We start from the raw sequence: 20000 nt of genomic DNA, 5'->3' as shown, positions 1-20000 counted from the left end.
ACTTGGTCTCCTAGGAGACAATAGCCACGCCCTGCGGAGACGCTTAGAGACATTCCAGAGAGACATCGTCTCTATCAGCAGATACTACGGACAACTACACCTGTTGATACAGGTACACCTGCTGACAAAGCTACACCCTTTGACACAGTTAAACCCGCTGATACAAGTACACCTGATGACACATGAACCCCCGGGACACAAGTACACCCGCCGAAACAGTCGCACACACTGATACAAGTACACTTTAACTTTCAATTCAATTCAATTTTATTTTGTAAAGCCCAAATTGTGATTCTTTAAGGCTTTACGATTCGTACGCATGCGACATCCTCTGTCCTTATACCCTCACATCCTCTGTCCTTAGACCCTCACATCCTCTGTCCTTACACCCTCACCTCCTCTGTCCTTAGACCCTCACATCCTCTGTCCTTACACCCTCACATCCTCTGTCCTTAGACCCTCACATCCTCTGTCCTTATACCCTCACATCCTCTGTCCTTATACCCTCACATCCTCTGTCCTTAGACCCTCACATCCTCTGTCCTTAGACCCTCACATCCTCTGTCCTTACACCCTCACATCCTCTGTCCTTATACCCTCACATCCTCTGTCCTTATACCCTCACATCCTCTGTCCTTAGACCCTTTAACCACAGTAGTAACAGAGTAACGAAGGAAACAATAAAGACTACTTATGAAAGCAGCAATGACTATAGTAGAATTATAATAAAGATATAGGGAATAGTATTAGTAATGTGACTAATAATAATAATGGAAGTAGCAGTGGGTGTCAGCCCGGTCACAGGAGGAGGCACGACCACGGTCCAGGTACAGCCACGATTCATGGAAACCTGCGAGGAAAGAAAGCACAAAGACTCCAGGAAAAAGTAAAGTAAATGTGCATAAAAGAGGAGAGAGGAGCTCAGTGTATCCTAGGTAGCCCTCTAGCAGTGTAGGCCTTTAGCAGCATATCTAGGGGCTGAACCAAGGTAAACATGAACCAGTCCTAACTATAGACCTGAACCAGTCCTAACTATAGACCTGAACCAGTCCTAACTATAAACCTGAACCAGAGCTAACTATAGACCTGAACCAGTCCTAACTATAGACCTGAACCAGTCCTAACTATAAACCTGAACCAGCCCTAACTATAGACCTGAACCAGCCCTAACTATAGACCTGAACCAGTCCTAACTATAAACCTGAACCAGCCCTAACTATAGACCTGAACCAGCCCTAACTATAAACCTGAACCAGCCCTAACTATAGACCTGAACCAGTCCTAACTATAAACCTGAACCAGCCCTAACTATAGACCTGAACCAGCCCTAACTATAAACCTGAACCAGCCCTAACTATAGACCTGAACCAGCCCTAACTATAAACCTGAACCAGCCCTAACTATAGACCTGAACCAGTCCTAACTATAAACCTGAACCAGCCCTAACTATAGACCTGAACCAGCCCTAACTATAGACCTGAACCAGCCCTAACTATAAACCTGAACCAGCCCTAACTATAAACCTGAACCAGTCCTAACTATAGACCTGAACCAGTCCTAACTATAGACCTGAACCAGCCCTAACTATAAACCTGAACCAGTCCTAACTATAGACCTGAACCAGTCCTAACTATAGACCTGAACCAGCCCTAACTATAGACCTGAGCCAGGGCTGACACAAGTACACCCGCTAAAACATAGTTACACCCACTGATACAAGTACTCAAGGTGACACCTGTACACCCGTTGATATAGGTACACTATCTGACACAAGTACACCCGTTTATACAAGTTCACCCGCTGACACCAGTACACAAGGTGACACAAGTACACACGTTGTGTGTGTGTGTTTGTTTGTGTGTGTGTGTGTGTGTGTGTTTGTTTGTGTGTATGTGTGTGTTTGTGTGTGTGTGTGTGTGTGTGTGTGTGTGTGTGTGTGTGTGTGTGTGTGTGTGTGTGTGTGTGTGTGTGTGTGTGTGTGTGTGTGTGTGTGTTGTGTGTGTGTGTGTGTGTGTGTGTGTGTGTGTGTGTGTGTGTGTGTGTGTGTGTGTGTGTGTGTGTGTGTGTGTGTGTGTGTGTGTGTGTGTGTGTGTGTGTGTGTGTGTGTGTGTGTGTGTGTGTGTTTGTGTGTGTGTGTGTGTGTGTGTGTGTGTGTGTGTGTGTGTGTGTGTGTGTGTGTGTGTGTGTGTGTGTGTGTTGTGTGTGTGTGTGTGTGTGTGTGTGTGTGTGTGTGTGTGTGTGTGTGTGTGTGTGTGTGTGTGTGTGTGTGTGTGTGTGTGTGTGTGTGTGTGTGTGTGTGTGTGTTTGTGTGTGCAGGTGGATGCAGGCAGGGATGAGGAGGCAGTTTTTGCTGATCTGAATCTGGCCATTGGAGACAAACTTCAGTCAAAAGATTTGTCAGGTATTGATTGTTTCCTGGAATGCTTTCTCCAGTACTGTGATTGTAGTATGTTACTAGTACTAGTTCATCTTACAGACTGTCTGGCTTGACGTTAAAAGCATTATGTTGTACTGTTTCTTACTGTGTACACCAACAATTACCTTATCTCAGACTGCTGTCTTTGATAATCAATGGTCACTGATTCCTATTGATTGATCAGTTTCTGTGTCTGTCCTGTGTGTCTCCTGCTGATAACCCAGAATGCACCACTGCAGCCCCTGCTGTCCGCTTCACATCAGATCTTTCAGTCAACAACAAGAGTGTAAACTAATAAACCAATGAGTGGTCTGAATGAACCTTGAACCAACAAAGTCAAAAGCTTGGTTATTATATATTACTAGTTAAAAGTAATGATATCATTAGCATAAATGTTATCATGTTAAATGTAATAAAGTATCAAACTGGATGAATTACATAATTTCATCTCAAATAACTTCTTATGACTTCTTCACATGACAGTTTATCAGACATTTAATGTGAAGCAGTTTTAATTATAATAAAGTGTTGTGATATTAACATTATGTATATAGTGATAAAGTGTTGTGATATTAACATTATAACTAATGATTATGTTTTGAAATATTATTAATATTGTGATAAAGTGTTGTAATATTGATATGATTAATTTTGTAATGAAGTGTTGGATTGAAGCATTGTAATATTCAGAATGATCATTAGGTATACATTATCTATTATACTATAATATTAAGTATAATACTACGATATCATATTATGATTGTACTAAAATACTATTGTTCGATTGAATCTAAGTATTATACTAGTATTTATTAACGAAGCAGTTCACCAAATAATAATAAAGTGAAACCCTCTGCAGGTCTGGACTCTGTCATCACTGTTATTTAAAGACTGGAAACAGAGCATTATGGGTAATCAGTGTCCTTATCACAGCAGGGAATGTTAATGGAACACAAATAGTTTCCATATCTGACGACAACGCAGGAGCGAGGGAGACAGAGAGAGAGAGAGAGAGAGAGACAGAAAGAGACAGAGACAGAGAGAGATTTTTATTTTATTTTAAAAGAGACCTTTATTTTCAATTAATTCTGTTTACAGTTTTACTGTTTATCAAAAATTACAACAAAACTTATTTATGTAAAAAACAAATACTAAAGAAAAATACTAAAGAAAAAACACAAATCATAAGTTCAGAACCAGAAAGTTCTCTCTGACTGAACACAAAACGTCCTGCAGGACCCAAATGTTCTCAAAGAACTCCACCGAGCAGCCCCGTCAGCATCAAACCCACGTCCTCTGACCGTTCACCCCTCACACGCTTTCTCCTCGTGTTCTCCTGATCTATGTACATATACACACTGTACACTGTACTGATCTATGTACATATACACACTGTACACTGTACTGATCTATGTACACATACACACTGTACACTGTATTGATCTATGTACATATACACACTGCACTGATCTGTATTGTACATATACACATACACTATAATCACTGTACACATACACACTGTACACTGTGCTGATCTATGTACATACACACACTATACACTGTGCTGATCTGTGTACATATACACACTGTACACTGTACTGATCTATGTACATATACACACTGTACACTGTACTGATCTATGTACATATACACACTGTACACTGTATTGATCTGTACATATCACTGTACAGTGTGCTACATATACACACTGTACACTGTGCTGATCTATGTACATATACACACTGTACAGTGTGCTGATCTGTGTACATATACACACTGTACACTGTGCTGATCTATGTACATATACACACTGTACACTGTGCTGATCTGTGTACATATACACACTGTACACTGTGCTAATCACAGTACATATACACACTGTACACTTTGCTGATATATATACATATACACACAGTACACTGTACTGATCACAGTACATATACACACTGTACACCTTTAAACGTGGTACATTTCTTCTTATTTGTAATACTTCAGTGTGAACTCTTTTCTTGTGTTTATAGTTTTAAACTTCCATTTCTACAATATTCTATTTCCATCATATTCATCATATTGTTCTAACAGTTTTTGGATTGTAAATGTTCCCTTTGTCAATAAAGCTCTTTGAATTGATCTAAGAGTCGCCTGACATCAGAACATTTTCTGTTCAGTTTTGTAAACTTAACTAAAGAAAGTTGTTGTTTAGCAGAGGCTTTTCTCCAAAGCGACTTACAGTCAGTAGTATGTTACATATCATTCACCCATTCACACACTGATGACAGGCTACCATCAAGGTGCCACCATCAGACTCTAACTAACATTCATCATCAGTCCACACCGATGGCCTTCAGGAGCAACTTGGGGTTAAGTGTCTTGCCCAAGGACACATCGACTGCCGAAGCCGGGTATCGAACCACCAATCCTCTGATTGGAGAACTACCTTGCTCTCCACTACGCCACAGCCGTACAACCAGTTGTTCCTGTTGGTCTGTACAGGTCTCACTCAGGACCTGGTTCAGACCGGTTCAGACCTGTTCAGTGTTTTATCTTCTGTTATCTTCTCTTTAAGTGTTTCTATTCCAGTTTGCTTCCATGTTTGGCTGGCTGCTCTCTCTCTCTCTCTCCCACCCCGATCGCCCCGATAGCCCCGCCTCAGGCCGTTATTTAAACCCTCCGTCTCCGTCTGTCTTCTCTGCAGCATGGCACCGAAGAAAGTGGAACCGAAGAAGACAGAGGTGAAGAAGGTGGAGGTGAAGAAGGATGAGCCTCCTCCACCACCCAAACCTGCAGAGCCGGAGTCCAAACCTCCCGAGGTGGACCTGAAGAGCATCGTGGTGGAGTTCACCCCCGACCAGGTGGAAGAGTTCAGAGACGCCTTCACGCTGTTCGACGAGACGCCGACAGGCGAGATGAAGATCACCTTCGCTCAGTGTGGAGACGTGATGCGAGCGCTCGGCCACAACCCCACCAACGACGAGGTTCTGAAGCTGCTGGGGAGGCCCAAGGCGGAGGAGATGAATGTCAAGCTGCTGGACTTCGACAGCTTCCTGCCCATGCTGCAGCACGCTGCCCGATCCAAAGAGCAGGGAACCTTCGAGGACTTCGTGGAGGGTCTGAGGGTGTTCGACAAGGAGGGCAACGGCACGGTGATGGGGGCGGAGCTCCGCCACGTCCTGTCCACGCTGGGAGAGAAGATGACGGAGAACGAGGTGGACCGGCTGATGGTGGGACAAGAGGACGCCAACGGACTCATCAACTACACAGAGTTCGTCAAGCACATCCTGGCCGGGTAAAACCCACTGCCTGGTTCTTCTGATCGTCTGGGGTTCTGTCTGTCCCTGATGGTTCTGTCTGTCTTTGATGGTTCTATCTGTCACTGATGGACGGGGGTTCTTTCTGTACCTGATGGTTCTATCTGTCGCTGATGGTTCTATCTGTCCCTGATGGTTCTGTCTGTCTCTGATGGTTCTGTATGTCCCTGATGGTTCTGTCTGTCTCTGATGGTTATGTATGTTCTTGATGGTTCTATATGTCCCTGATGGTTCTATATATCCCTGATGGTTCTATATGTCCCTGATGGTTCTGTCTGTCTCTGATGGTTATGTATGTTCTTGATGGTTCTATATGTCCCTGGTGGTTCTATATGTCCCTGGTGGTTCTATATGTCCCTGATGGTTCTATATGTCCCTGATGGTTCTCTATATCCCTGATGGTTCTCTATATCCCTGATGGTTCTGTGTTTCCTCTTTGTCTCTCTAATAAACGTCTTCAGTCCTTCTCACTGTTTCTCAGTTATTCGTTTACCGGTTCTAAAGTAATAAAGCTCTGAATGAACTGATCTCATTTATTTATGATTCTGATCATGGAGATTAACTGCAGATGCACCAAACACGTGCTGTATTATTGTTATTATTATTATCATCATTGTTATTATAATTGTTGCTGCACGGTGGTGTAGTGGTTAGCACTGTCGCCTCACAGCAAGAGGGGCCCAGGTTCAATTCCCGGGCCAGACAACCTTCTGTGTGGAGTTTGCATGTTCTCCCCGTGTCAGCGTGGGTTCTCTCCGGGTTCTCCGGCTTCCTCCCACAGTCCAAAGACATGCAGCTTAGGTGCATTGAAGACTCTAAATTGCCCGTAGGTGTGGATGTGAGTGTGAATGGTTGTTTGTCTCTATATGTCTGCCCTGTGATAGGCTGGATACCTGTCCAGGTGAACCCTGCCTTCGCCCATTGACAGCTGGGATCGGCTCCAGCACCCCCGCGACCCTTAACTGGATAAGCGATTACGGAAGATGGATGGATGGATTATAATTGTTGTTGTTGTTATTATAATTATTGTTGTTATTATTATTATTATTATTATTACATGTTTTTGGGCATACATGTATTTAGTAATAGGAGGAGATGCTTTATTGTACCGAGGCACAGATTAAAGAAACATGAATTAAACAATTAAATACAGGATTCTTATGACTGAAAAATTATTTTTAGAGACAAAATATTTTTAATTTTGCTTTTTGTTAATGAACACAATAAATAATGAATCCATAAAACATACGCTATTCAGACCAGTGCAGATTCCACCTGACAGACTGGACCAGTTAAATAAACCAGACCAGTTAAATAAACCAGTTAAATGAACCAGTTAAATCCATCCATCCATCTTCCTCCGCTTATCCGGGGCCGGGTCTCGGGGGCAGCAAGCTAAGGAGGCTCCTCCAGACGTCCTTCTCCCCAGCAACACTTTCCAGCTCCTCCTGGGAACCCCGAGGCATTCCCAGACCAGACGAGATATATAATCTCTCCAGCGTGTTCTGGGTCTACCCAGTTGGACGTGCCTGGAAAACCTCTAAAGGGAGGCGTCCAGGGGGCATCCTGATCAGATGCCGGAACCACCTCAGCTGGCCCTTTTCGCCGCGAAGGAGCAGCGGCTCTACTCCGAGCTCCCTCCGGATGACTGAGCTCCTCACCCTCTCTCTAAGGCTGAGCTCCTCACCCTCTCTCTAAGGCTGAGCTCCTCACCCTATCTCTAAGGCTGAGCCCAGCCACCCTACGAAGGAAGCTCATTTAGTCCGCTTGTATACGCGATCTCATTCTTTCGGTCACTACCTAAAGCTCATGACCATAGGTGAGGGTCACTACCTAAAGCTCATGACCATAGGTGAGGGTTACTACCTAAAGCTCATGATCATAGGTGAGGGTTGGAACGTAGATGGACTGGTAAATCGAGAGCTTTGCCTTACGGCTCAGCTCCTTCTTCACCACAACGGTCCGGTACAACGCCCGCATCACTGCTGACGCTGCACCGAACCACCTGTCCATCTCCCGCTCCATTTTACCCTCACTCGTGAATAAGATCCCGAGATACTTGAACTCCCTCGCTTGGGGCAGTGACTCACTCCCAGTGACTCTCATCCCGACCACTTCACACTCGGCTGTGAACCGCCCCAGTGCGTGCTGAAGGTCACGTTCTGAAGAAGCCAACAGATTCTGAGGTCCCCAAACTGGAAACTCTCCTCCCCCCGGCTGCGCCTTGAAATCCTGTCCATGAAAATCACAAACAGGACTCCCCGAGGGACACGGTCGAAGGCCTTCTCCAAGTCCACAAAACACATGTAGACTGGATGAGCAAACTCCCATGCACCCTCCAACAGACCTGCAAGGGTAAATAGTTGGTCCGCTGTTCCACGTCCAGGACGGAATCCGCATTGCTCCTCCTGAATCCGAGGTTCGACAATCAGCCGGAACCTCCTTTCCAGCATCCTGGAGTAGACTTTCCCAGGAGGCTGAGCAGTGTGATACCCCTATAATTGGAGCACACTCTCCGGTCCCCCTTTTTAAAAATGGGAACCACCACCCCGGTCTGCCACTCCACAGGCACTGTACCCGACTTCCACGCGACACTGAAGAGACGTGTCAACCAAACCAGTTAAATGAACCAGTTGAATAAACCAGTTGAATAAACCAGTTAATCCTGTTGTCCTGGGGTCATTTTTGACCCCAGAGGACAAAAGGTGTATGGCAATCGGCAGGACATTACGAGGGTTAAAGGAACCAGTTAAATGAACCAGTTAAATGAACCAGAATGACCTGTTGAAAACATGAGATGTGTGAAAATGTGTCTTTGTTTTTGGGGCTGGACTTTAAAATACAAAGACTTTTATAAATGTTCTAGGAGTAAATATGTTTAGTTTAATTTCTTTATTAATCATCGTCCCTCATTTTGTATGGCCTAAAATATTATGAGTTACTGGAGGTCAAAGTTCAAAGATATTAAGAACAAATGGCCAATAAGGTTTAAAGTAATGATATATAAGATACCTGTGTTCTATATTTAGTTATCAGAGCTCTTATCAGAGTCTACTTTAAACATCGTTAAAAATGAATTCATGACATGAAAGAGGTCAAACTGGACGTCAAATAAAAGTAAAGAAGAAGAAGAAGAAAGTCCAACGTCATCGTTTATTGTAAAACCGTCTCCATCACATCGTCTCTTCATCCATCAGTGAGAATATAAACGTATATTTTAATAATCTTCTGTTACAGTAACAACAGTTTAACTCTACTCTTCTAATAACACACACATATATATATATATCAGGAGTCCCACTAAAAACTAGAAAAAGAAAAAAGTTAATCGAGCAGACAAACAATGTACAAACAAATTAAATGTCTATAAATCTGCGTGAGATCATCAGATCTTTGGTTCTAACAAAGAGTGAATTCTATCATTTAAACTGTGAAGAAACAGGACATTCTGCCTCTCACGGAGCAAGGAACACACTGAGAGGAGCTAAAGGCTAGCATCCACATGCAGTACTTTAAAAACAGAACGGTCCATTTCTGAGCAGCAGAAACACTGGATCCTACATTTCCCATAATGCAGCTGAAGTTTCCTCTCATTGGCCGGCTCTTGTTTGAATAGATGACTGGAGCTGATGGCCAATCAGGTGATGGTCTGTGTCTCCTCCTCGCTCACGATTGGCCGTCAGATAGAGACCCAGCTGCACTCTGATTGGATGACTCTGCGGCAGTCTGTCTCTGATTGGCCAGCTGGGCGTAGAGACGGGACCTGAGGAATCGTGGGTAACTGTCGCTCTCCATCAGGCACAAAACTTGATCCTGAGCCAGCTGGAAGGACGCCAGGTTAACGGCGACGCGCAGGCCCTGATTGGTCGATTCTCTAACGGATGAGTCCACGTTGACCTGGTGACAGAGAGCAGCGGGGTCACATGACCAATCATTAGACCAACCAGAGGACAGACAGACAGGCAGACAGACAGAGAACAGGTTTGTTGGAGTTGACTGCGCCTCGCCTCGAAAGTGGACGAGAGCAGGCGGCAGCAGCAGGGGGCGATGAAAAAAACACTGAGATCAAGTCGAACAGTTTTCAGCCTTCAATGAAAACACAGGAAGTCATTGAAATGTTTACATGCTGTTTGTTACGTTTGTAGGCTACCTGTAGTTTATAGGCTACGTTTGTAGGCTACCTGTAGTTTATAGGCTACGTTTGTAGGCTACCTGTAGTTTCAGACTACTTTTGGGTTATATGCCGTGTCAATCAGTGACAATGGTTCTCTCCTTTTAAAGGTTTTCTGATGCTTCACATCGTTAATCTATGGACTTCACACATTCAAGTTCTCTGACTGAAAACATGGTGACATCAACATGGAATAAGGCTTTCTCAATAAATATCTTTACTTACAGATACTAAATAAATAACCTTATATATTATGATAATAATAATAATTATAATAATTAATATTATTATCAGCCACATCATTGCACAACGTGAGTCCACTAGCCAACAATTTAGCGTCAAATCTTACATTTACACAGAAAATATGAATTTTCTACAAAACTTGGTGTTGCTGTCAAGAATAGACAGATAGACAGACAGACAGGCAGAAAGACAGAGAACAGCAGGGTCACATGACCAATCATTAGACCAACCAGAGGACAGATAGACAGACAGACAGGCAGAAAGACAGAGGGAAGCCGGGTCACATGACCAATCATTAGACCAACCAGAGGACAGATAGACAGACAGACAGGCAGAAAGACAGAGGGAAGCCGGGTCACATGACCAATCATTAGACCAACCAGAGGACAGATAGACAGACAGACAGGCAGAAAGACAGAGAACAGCAGGGTCACATGACCAATCATTAGACCAACCAGAGGACAGATAGACAGACAGACAGGCAGAAAGACAGAGGCCGTTTCTCAATATGTGAACTTCTCTGTACTTGTGTCCTCCTGAACTTGTGAAACGTCATCAAGCGCGGCCCAAGTACTGTTCCAATACACAAGTTCGCATCAAGCCAAGTACGGTCCAGATACCCGGAAGTGTCCTCGCTCCGCCCATTATACCGAGGATGCATCGGAGGAGACTTGTGTGGACTTTGGACAGCCAAGTATCCCAGAATGCATTTCACCAGCAAACAAGAGATGACAGTAGCGGAGACGACTCACAACTGTCAGTTATCATTGTCTAAATACTGCTGTTGTTGTGTAACGGAATTTAGTTTTAACATTTTTTTAAGCGAGAATGTAGTTGTTAAGACTTAAAATATGCGGTCAATTTATCCAGATAGAGCCTGTTTGAAAAAAGCGCCGACGTTTGTCGGAGATGAGAGGTCCAGAGAGGAGAGATATATATATATGTATATATATATATATATATATATATATATATAGATATAGAGATATGAGAGGACCAGAGAGGAGACCGGGCGGTGGTGCTCATGCAGCCCGCTGACAGCAGCCTGATCTCGGCTAGGCCTCTCCAGATGTGCCGCTGGCTCCGGTGTCTCTGTGGTTGTGGTTGCAGATGTAACACAAAACATATACATATTAATATTTTTATATTTTCTAAATGAAAACGAAAAAAGGCAGGGTTGTGTTTTATATCATATTTCGTTTTATTGTCAATATATTTATTTGTATTCTTATTTTTTATTTTATTCTATTTTTATTTTATTGTATAATATGTGTATTTATTATCTGTTTCTGTGTAGTTGAGCTGCTGCAACACCCGAATTTCCCCCATGGGGATCAATAAAGGAATATAATAATAATAATAATATATATGACTGAAGATAACCGGAGTAGGCGGGACCGACGAGCTGAGTTGGTGACGTCGTGACGTTGGTGACGTCATCAAGTTCGCTGCTGTTCCAATTGCAAAATGACGTAATGACGTAATGACGTACTGCGTCCTCCCGTCCTCGGGAGTTTGTACTCCCGAGTCGAACTATCCAAGTATGAACTTGCAAGTTTGCAAGTCCATACTTGACCATACTTGGTATTGAGAAACGGCCAGAGAACAGCGGGGTCACATGACCAATCATTAGACCAACCAGAGGACAGATAGACAGACAGACAGGCAGAAAGACAGAGGGAAGCCGGGTCACATGACCAATCATTAGACCAACCAGAGGACAGATAGACAGACAGACTGACAGACAGCTACCTGTCTGGATGCGTTGGTAGAAATAAACTCATCGTAGATTTTTGCTGCCCTGGCGGCCATCTTGCTGAGGGGGCGTGTCCTCTTGAATCTCTCCACAGCCAACCAGAAGTCCAGGTTCTCCTCGCTGAACTCCGACTTCAGGAAGTGACGGAACACTGCCAGACCATCTGACCAATGAGAAGAGAGCAGGGAGGCGGTTTAGAGTTCAGAACACCTGAACCAGAACCTGACAAGGACCAGGATGTAGCCAGACCGAGTCATGTGTGTGTTTGTCTGTGTGTGTGTGTCTCTGTGTGTGTCTGTGTTTGTTTGTCTGTGTGTCTCTCTGTGTGTGTGTGTGTTTGTTTGTTTGTTTGTCTGTGTGTGTGTGTGTGTGTGTGTGTGTGTGTGTGTGTGTGTGTGTGTGTGTGTGTGTGTGTGTGTGTGTGTGTGTGTGTGTCTCTCTGTGTGTGTTTTCTATTATCATCCAAAGTCCAGTTTGTTTGAAACAGGATTCCAAGACGAGACTGAAACCTTCAGGACCTGGTCTACAACAGAGTCATCATGGACCCTGAACAGGAAGTGCTCTTTCTTACACTGATTGCTCAGCAGAGCCTCCAGGCTCGCTTCCCACCGGAGAACCTCCCCTGTAGACGGTCTGCAAAACAAAACAAAGGCACTTCAGGTACACTGGAACCAGTACCAAACATGACCTATGAGACCCAGCTGGAACCAGTACCAAACATGACCTATGAGACCCAACTGGAACCAGTACCAAACATGACCTATGAGACCCAGCTGGAACCAGTACCAAACATGACCTATAAGACCCAACTGGAACCAGTAGCAAACATGACCGATGAGACCCAACTGGAACCAGTACCAAACATGACACAGCTGATCTCGGTCCTCACCAGTAAACAGTGTTCCTACCTGTTGTTTCTCAGAGCTTTCTCCAAACTGTTGCCATGGGAACAGGTGATGTTTTTCCGTCGTCGTAGAAACAGCAAGCGTGTCCGAACATCAGCAGCTCTGAGGAGGAGACAAGTCAGAGTGACAGGAAGTAAAGACAATCGAATAAATAACGCGCTGATTGTACATCCTGATTAATTTCCCTAATCCTCGCAGAAGAAGAGATGTGAGGAGAGAGGAGTCGTGAGGAGAGAGGAGTCGAAGAAAAGACGCGAGGAGAGAGGAGTCAAATAAAATATACGAGTAACGAGGAGTCGTGAGGAGAGATACGAGGAGAGAGAGTGAATAAGATCCCGAGATACTTGAACTCCCTCGCTTGGGGCAGTGACTCACTCCCAACCCAGGGGGTGCAATCCACTCAGCCAGACGTTCCCAGTTCACCCTCACCACACGTTTGGGTTTACCAGGTCTCCCCTGAGACCACTTTGCCTTGGGAGACCCTACCAGGAGTCATTGTCACCGACAACACAGCTCTCAGGATCACTGGGGCACACAAACCCCTCCACCACGATAAGGTGGCGATTCATTGAAGGAGGGAGAGAAGAGTCGAAGAAGAGATGCAAGGAGAGAGAAGTCGTGAGGAGTTACGAGGAGAGAGGAGTCGAAGAGGAGATACGAGGAGAGGAGTCGAAGAAGAGATAAGAGGAGAGGAGTCGAAGAAGAGATAAGAGGAGAGAGGAGTCGAAGAGGAGAGAGGAGTCGAAGAGGAGAGAGGAGTCGAAGAGGAGAGAGGAGTCGAAGAGGAGATACGAGGAGAGGAGTCGAAGAAGAGATAAGAGGAGAGAGGAGTCGTGAGGAGTTACGAGGAGAGAGGAGTCGAAGAGGAGATACGAGGAGAGGAGTCGAAGAAGAGATAAGAGGAGAGAGGAGTCGAAGAGGAGAGAGGAGTCGAAGAGGAGAGAGGAGTCGAAGAGGAGAGAGGAGTCGAAGAGGAGATACGAGGAGAGGAGTCGAAGAAGAGATAAGAGGAGAGAGGAGTCGAAGAGGAGATATGAGGAGAGGAGTCGAAGAACAGATAAGAGGAGTCGAAGAGGAGAGACGAGGAGAGAGGAGTCGAAGAAGAGATATGAGGAGAGAGGAGTCGTGAGGAGAGTTACGAGGAGAGAGGAGTCAAAGAAAAGATACGAGTGGAGAGGAGTCGTGAGGAGAGATGTGAGGAGAGAGGAGTCAAAGAAGAGACGTGAGGAAAGAGGAGTTGTGCGGAGAGATACGAGGAGAGAGGAGTCGAAGAAGAGATTTGTATGTGTCTGTGTTTGTGTGTCTGTGTGTGTGCGTCTGTGTGTGTGCGTCTGTGTGTCTGTGTGTGTGTGTGTGTGTCTGTGTGTGTGTGTGTGTGTGTGCGTCTGTGTGTGTGTGTTTTTGCGTGCGTGCGTGCGTGCGTGCGTGTGTTGTGTGTGTGTGTGTGTGTGTGTGTGTGTGTGTGTGTGTGTGTGCGTGTGCGTGTGTGTGTGTGTGTGTTCACATACAGACTCTTGGTCTTCTTCCTCAGTTGAAGGTTTCTGAACTCTGTATCCTGAAAGAAACAAAACAAAATGTCACACTCTACTAGGTTCTACCAGACTCTAATGAGCTTTACTGGTCCCTGGTGGACTCTACCAGACTCTATCAAACTCTACCAGACTTTACTGAGCTCTACTGGTCCCTGGTGGACTCTACCAGACTCTATCAAACTCTACCAGACTTTACTGAGCTCTACTGGTCCCTGGTGGACTCTACCAGACTCTATCAAACTCTACCAGACTTTACTGAGCTCTACTGGTCCCTGGTGGACTCTACCAGACTCTACTGAAGTCTACTGGTCTCTGTTGGACTCTTCCAGACTCTACTTGACTTTACATCCCTGTTCGAGACTCTGCTGCTCTCTGATGGTTTGGTCTCTAAGGTTTTCAACACACAATATTTCTGTTGGTCTTTACTGGTCTCTACTGGTCTCTACTACTCTATGCTAGTCTCTGCTGGTCCATACTAGTCTCTGCTGCTGGTCTCTACTACTCTCTGCTGGTCTATACTAGTCTTTGCTGGTCTCTGCTTGTCTGCCGTGGTCTCTGCTGGTCTATACTAGTTTATGCTGGTCCATACTAGTCCCTGCTGGTCCATACTAGTCTCTGCTGGTCTTTGCTAGTCTCTGCTGGTCTCTGCTGGTCTTTCGTGGTCTCTGCTGGTCCATACTAGTCTCTGCTGGTCTGTCGTGGTCTCTGCTGGTCTTTGCTAGTCTCTACTGGTCGATCGTGGTCTCTACCTTGGTACCATTGAGCAGCACCAGCATGTGGTGCAGAGACCCCCCTTCTTTGGTCAGCTGTTTCCTCAGAGCGTGAACAGAGGGGGGGCGGGGGGCGGAGCCTGTTTTTCCGGTCTGGAGGTCAAAGGTCAGGGGTCGGGTGAGTCGGTGAAGGGTGCTGTCGGACAGGAAGCGGGGCGATCGAGGTTCCTGCAGCAGAGAACCCTCGGAGAGCGAGCGACGCAGAACCGAACCAACAGACGGACCTGCAGGTCTGTGGGGGAAGGTCACCTCCTCCTCCTCCTCCTCTTCTTCATCCTCCTCCTCCTCCTTGTTGAAGTGATGGGAGCTGATCTGGAGGCCCCGCCCCCCACCCCTCCCACGTTCTCTGATGTTTCCGAGGCGCTCTCCCCCCCCCTGCTGCCGCTCCTCCACCTCTTCCACCTCCTCACGCCTCCTCTTCCTCCTCTCCTCCTCTGCTCCTCCTCGCTCCTTCCAGACTGGACTGCTCTGGGTGGGAGAGGGGGAGGGCTGGGGGAGGAGGTGACGAGGGATGGTGAAGGTCCTGGGAGGAGGGGAGGAGGGGGAGTCGTATGGGGAGAGAGAGGAGACGGGCGGAGGAGGTGTGGAGGAGGAGAAGGGATAGCTAAGGGAGTAACGAGAGGGAGAGGCAGGTGTGAGGGGGTCACAAAGGGAGGAGGAGGGGGAGGTGCAGCGGGGGAGGGGAGGATCGGAGGAAGAACAAGGAATGGAAGTCCGAGTGAGGAGGTCAGACCGACCGAGAGAGAGGAGGCCAAGATCTGAGGGGAGGTGTGAGAGCTGAGGGGGAGGAGGAAGGTGAAGAGCAGGAGGAAGAAGTGGAAGAGGAGGAGGAAGAAGAGGAGGTGTTGAATATTAACTCATGTTGGTCAAATAGCTTTTTTTCTGGTTCTGATGTCATCAAGGTTTTAACAACATGTCTCTCTCTCTGTCTCTCTGTCTCTCCTCTCTCTCTCTCTCTCTACCTGTCTCTCTCTCTCTACCTGTCTCTCTGTCTGTCTGTGTCTCTCTCTCTGTCTCTCTGTCTCTCCTTCTCTCTCTCTCTCTCTGTGGATGGTGGTGGAGTGAGTGCTGAGAGCGTTAGTGTTGAGTGTTTCAGCGTTTCGAGTGAGTTTTTCTTACTTTCTTCTCTTTATTTTTGTTGGTATATGTGTATGTGTGTTTTTCTTTACTTTATAGTGTGTCTTTAGTGTCTTTAGTGTGTTGGTGCGTTGGTGGTGGTGCTTTGGGATGCGGGCATTTGTTTGGCACGATGCCAGTAGCAGAGACTGCTGCGGGCGAGTTTGAGAGGCTGACTCGGCGTCATGCCATCAAACTGGTCCCAGCAGGTCTCTGGTCCCAGCAGGTCACTGGTCCCAGCAGGTCACTGGTCCCAGCAGGTCACTGGTCCCAGCAGGTCTCTGGTCCCAGCAGGTCACTGGTCCCAGTAGGTCACTGGTCCCAGCAGGTCACTGGTCCCAGCAGGTCTCTGGTCCCAGCAGGTCACTGGTCCCAGCAGGTCTCTGGTCCCAGCAGGTCACTGGTCCCAGAGACCTGGAGGAGGCAGGGTTAGCGGTGGGAGAAGTGGTCGGGTACGGCAGCGTGAAGTCTGCGTCCCGGATGAACGGAGCGATCGTTATGTTCCTAGATAACCCGGCTAAGGTGAGCCAGGTGGTGGAGAGGTGTAGTGATCAGAGACACCTTCACTCCCGTCCTCCCCCTGGTGAGTCCGGCTACGAGGGTAACGACCTCCAACGCTCCTCCGTTCATCAGGAACGAAGTGTTGGCAGAGAGTTGTCCCGCTATGGCCAACTGGTCTCTCACATTAAAATGGTGTCTTTGGGCTGCAAATCCCCACAACTGAAACACGTCGTGAGTCACCGGAGACAGGTGCACATGATCCTAAAAGACACGACAAGCGATGAAGATGTGTCAGTGTGTGTTGCTTTAGTGTCTGATGATGAACTTCTGAAGATTTCCCAAAAGAGGAAACAATCAGAATCTGCTCAGTCAAACTCTAAATCCCAAACAAAAGTTTGATCAGAGTCAGAGAGTGACTTCTGTCTCACTCAGGAGGAGCAGCAGAGTCTGAATGCTCCAGCAGACATCAAGAGGTTCCTAGAGGTCACTAAAGGAGCCAGACTTATTGTAGTTGAGGAGCATTTCAACAACCTGAGACTGTTCATCCAGTCAGCTCGTCCTCTTACCAGGAAGTCTGAAAATTCAGAAGTGGTTTTAACAGAACAAGAAGTATATTGTTTAAAGAAACTAATAGTTAAAGTGAAAGCGCAAATCATCACTGATGAAGATGATTTTTAAACATAAGATCTTGTGCTTTTATACACTGACATGTTTTATCACTGCTTTTTTCTTTTTAAACTCTCCACTAATGTGTGACTTTAACATCAGCATTTTAAACCTGAACGGAGCCAGGGCTGATTTTAAAAGAGCTGCACTTTTTAAAATGATGGAGATGAAAAAAATTGACGTGATGCTTTTACAGGAAACCCACAGCACAGCTGACATTGAGAGTGACTGGAGGATGGCTTTTAATGGGGAGGTGATGTTAAGCCATTTTAAGTGATGCCGTGAGAGATTGTGGTAACGATGATTTTATGTTTTTAGGGGGGGATTTTAACTGTACAGTTGATCCAACCCTGGACAGGAATCATCCTGAGCCTCATCCTGCTTCTTCCCACAGGATCAGACAGCTGGTAGAAGAACATGAGCTGTCTGACCTGTGGAGAGCTTTTAACAGCACTCACAGACAGTACACCTGGAGCCACACAAGGGGAAACTTTTACCATTGGCCAGACTGGACCGCCTCTTTTGTTTTAAACACCATTTAAATATTTTTAAAAGGTGTTTTATTCAGCACGTGGGTTTTAGTGATCACTGTCTTGTCTCCTGCTCCGTTTTTATTAAAAACATTCGTTTAAAGAGCGCCTATTGGCATTTTAACACGGCTCTTTAAAATCCTGTCCAAAGCTCTGGCCCTCAGACTGAGGGAGGTGATGGCGTCCGTCGTCCACCCTGACCAGACTTACTGTGTGCCCAGCAGGCTCATCAGTGACAATGTTACTTTGATTCGAGATGTTTTGGACCTCTCCAGTTCATTGGGGATAGAGACTGGTCTTATTTCCATAGACCAGGAAAAGGCTTTTGACCGGGTTGAACACCAGTATTTATGGCAGACTCTGGCTGCCTTTGGGTTCAACCCAGGCTTTATAGCTATGATCCGGGTTCTCTACAGTGACATTGCGAGTGTCCTGAAAATAAATGGCGGGCTGAGTGCACCTTTTGGCGTCCAGAGAGGGGTGAGGCAGGGCTGCTCTCTCTCTGGGATGTTGTACTCTCTGGCCATCGAGCCTCTGCTCCACAAACTGAGGATGAATCTAAACGGTGTGAGCTTCCCCCAGTGTGATGTGTCTTTTAAACTGTCTGTCTATGCTGATGATCTGATTGTGTTGGTCAATAAACAACAAGACATTGACTTTTTAACTGACACCATAAAAGATTTTAGTCGTATTTCTTCTGCGAAGGTGAACTGGGGGAAGAGCGAGGCTCTGATGGTCGGGGGGAGCTGGGGGGTCGGCTCAGGCTGCCTGGTGGCCTGGTTTGGAAGAAGGGAGGACTCAAATACCTTGGGGTATTTTTGGGGGACGAGACCTCAAAAAGCAAGAACTGGGACAACGTGGTTGAGAAGGTGAAGGGGCGCCTCAGCAGGTGGAAGTGGCTCCTTCCTAAAATGTCTTACAGAGGTCGCACCCTGATCCTCAACAACCTGGTCTCGTCCTCCCTGTGGCACCGGCTGGCCTGTGTCGATCCTCCGGCTTCCCTCCTATCAGAGGTACAACGGGTTTTAGTGGATTTCTTTTGGGGCAGGATGCACTGGGTCCCACAGAGTGTCCTTTTCCTTCCCAAGGACGAGGGGGGCAGGGCCTGATCCATCTGGCCAGCAGGGGCGCTGCCTTCCGCCTCCAGTTCCTCCAGAGGCTGCTGACTGGGCCAGAGGACACTCTGTGGAGACCTCTATCCCGGTGCATCCTGCAACGTTTTAACAGCCTGGGTCTGGATTTCAGCTTGTTTTTAATGAATAATAATAAGGTAATGGCATCATCTCTTCCTGGTTTTTATAAAAGTGTTTTTACAGTGTGGAACCTGCTAAAACAGGAGCGGAAGCAACAGGGGGCCTCGCTGCACTGGCTGCTGCAGGAGCCCGTCCTGTATGGGAATGTTCTCACTCATCCCAGCTGGGCGGGGGCCACCCTGTCCAGACTGCTGCAGGCTGCAGGGGTCTCCACGCTGGGCCAGGTGGTGGAGCTGGCCGGACCCCAACTGGAGGACCCCACGGGGCTGGCAACTGGTTTGGGGATCAGGTCCACCAGGTTCATTGGACAAGCCCTTCTTCACTGGAGACAGGAACTCACAGGTCAGGACATCCTGCTTTTAAAATCTTTTAGCAATGGATCCGGGTCCCCGAACGTGGAGGACCCTTTTCCCGCCAACTTCCTGGCATTGGATTTTAAAAACTGTTCTGGGCCTCTGCTGCAGCCAGCTCACCCGGTCTCCCTGGAGGGAGCCTCGGGAAAGACCTTCTATAAACTAATGGTAAAAACACTACACACAAAAACACTGGACAAAAGGACTGACACTCCATGGAGGAACTACTTTGGACTAGATCAAGGTTCCGGACCTCAGTGGAGGTCTTTGTCCAAACCTCCACTGAGTAAGAGACACGGGGACCTCCAGTGGAGAGTACTCCATGGAATAATGGCAGTGACCGCATTTGTAGCCATTATAAACCAAGCGGTGAAAGACAAATGCCCATTTTGTGGCAGGAGAGAAACTATCTTTCACTGTTTTTATGAGTGTCCTCGTCTTTCTGCTTTGTTTCTGTTTCTACAAGTTGTTTTTACCAGT

The 20000-nt window shown here is 46.5% G+C and overlaps 3 protein-coding genes across 3 annotated transcripts in view; 2 read left to right on the top strand and 1 right to left on the bottom strand.

Moving 5' to 3' along the window:
• LOC129101459 (adenylate kinase isoenzyme 5-like) overlaps positions 1–339 on the top strand; it is a 2462-nt gene extending 2123 nt beyond the window's left edge. Inside the window, exon 4 of the mRNA XM_054611295.1 lies at positions 1–339. This exon is cut by the window's left edge and continues 80 nt beyond it. Within this exon, the coding sequence (XP_054467270.1) occupies positions 1–232 (232 nt within the window). The 3' untranslated portion in view covers positions 233–339.
• A 1967-nt stretch (positions 340–2306) lies between these two features.
• LOC129101460 (myosin light chain 4-like) lies at positions 2307–6116 on the top strand. Its single transcript, XM_054611296.1, has 2 exons — positions 2307–2401; positions 5112–6116. The coding sequence occupies exon 2, from the start codon at positions 5113–5115 to the stop codon at positions 5704–5706; it is 594 nt and encodes a 197-aa protein (XP_054467271.1). The 5' UTR covers positions 2307–2401; position 5112; the 3' UTR covers positions 5707–6116.
• Positions 6117–8870: 2754 nt separating this feature from the next.
• Positions 8871–20000, bottom strand: part of LOC129101446 (regulator of G-protein signaling 3-like) — a 26670-nt gene continuing 15540 nt past the window's right edge. The window contains 8 exon segments of the mRNA XM_054611278.1: positions 8871–9621; positions 11891–12057; positions 12466–12527; positions 12803–12901; positions 14308–14354; positions 15081–15430; positions 15433–15473; positions 15475–15878. Of these exon segments, the coding sequence (XP_054467253.1) occupies positions 9391–9621; positions 11891–12057; positions 12466–12527; positions 12803–12901; positions 14308–14354; positions 15081–15430; positions 15433–15473; positions 15475–15878 (1401 nt within the window). The 3' untranslated portion in view covers positions 8871–9390.

Source organism: Anoplopoma fimbria, chromosome 13 (assembly GCF_027596085.1).
Source record: "Anoplopoma fimbria isolate UVic2021 breed Golden Eagle Sablefish chromosome 13, Afim_UVic_2022, whole genome shotgun sequence".
Classification (NCBI taxonomy): domain Eukaryota; kingdom Metazoa; phylum Chordata; class Actinopteri; order Perciformes; family Anoplopomatidae; genus Anoplopoma; species Anoplopoma fimbria.
The sequence above is the reverse complement of the archived record's forward strand: the minus strand, read 5'-3'. Positions and strand labels throughout refer to the sequence as shown.

Coding starts and splice junctions, on each gene's coding strand:
- LOC129101460 (XM_054611296.1), top strand. CDS start 5,113: ATGGCACCGAAGAAAGTGGAACCGAAGAAGACAGAGGTGAAGAAGGTG.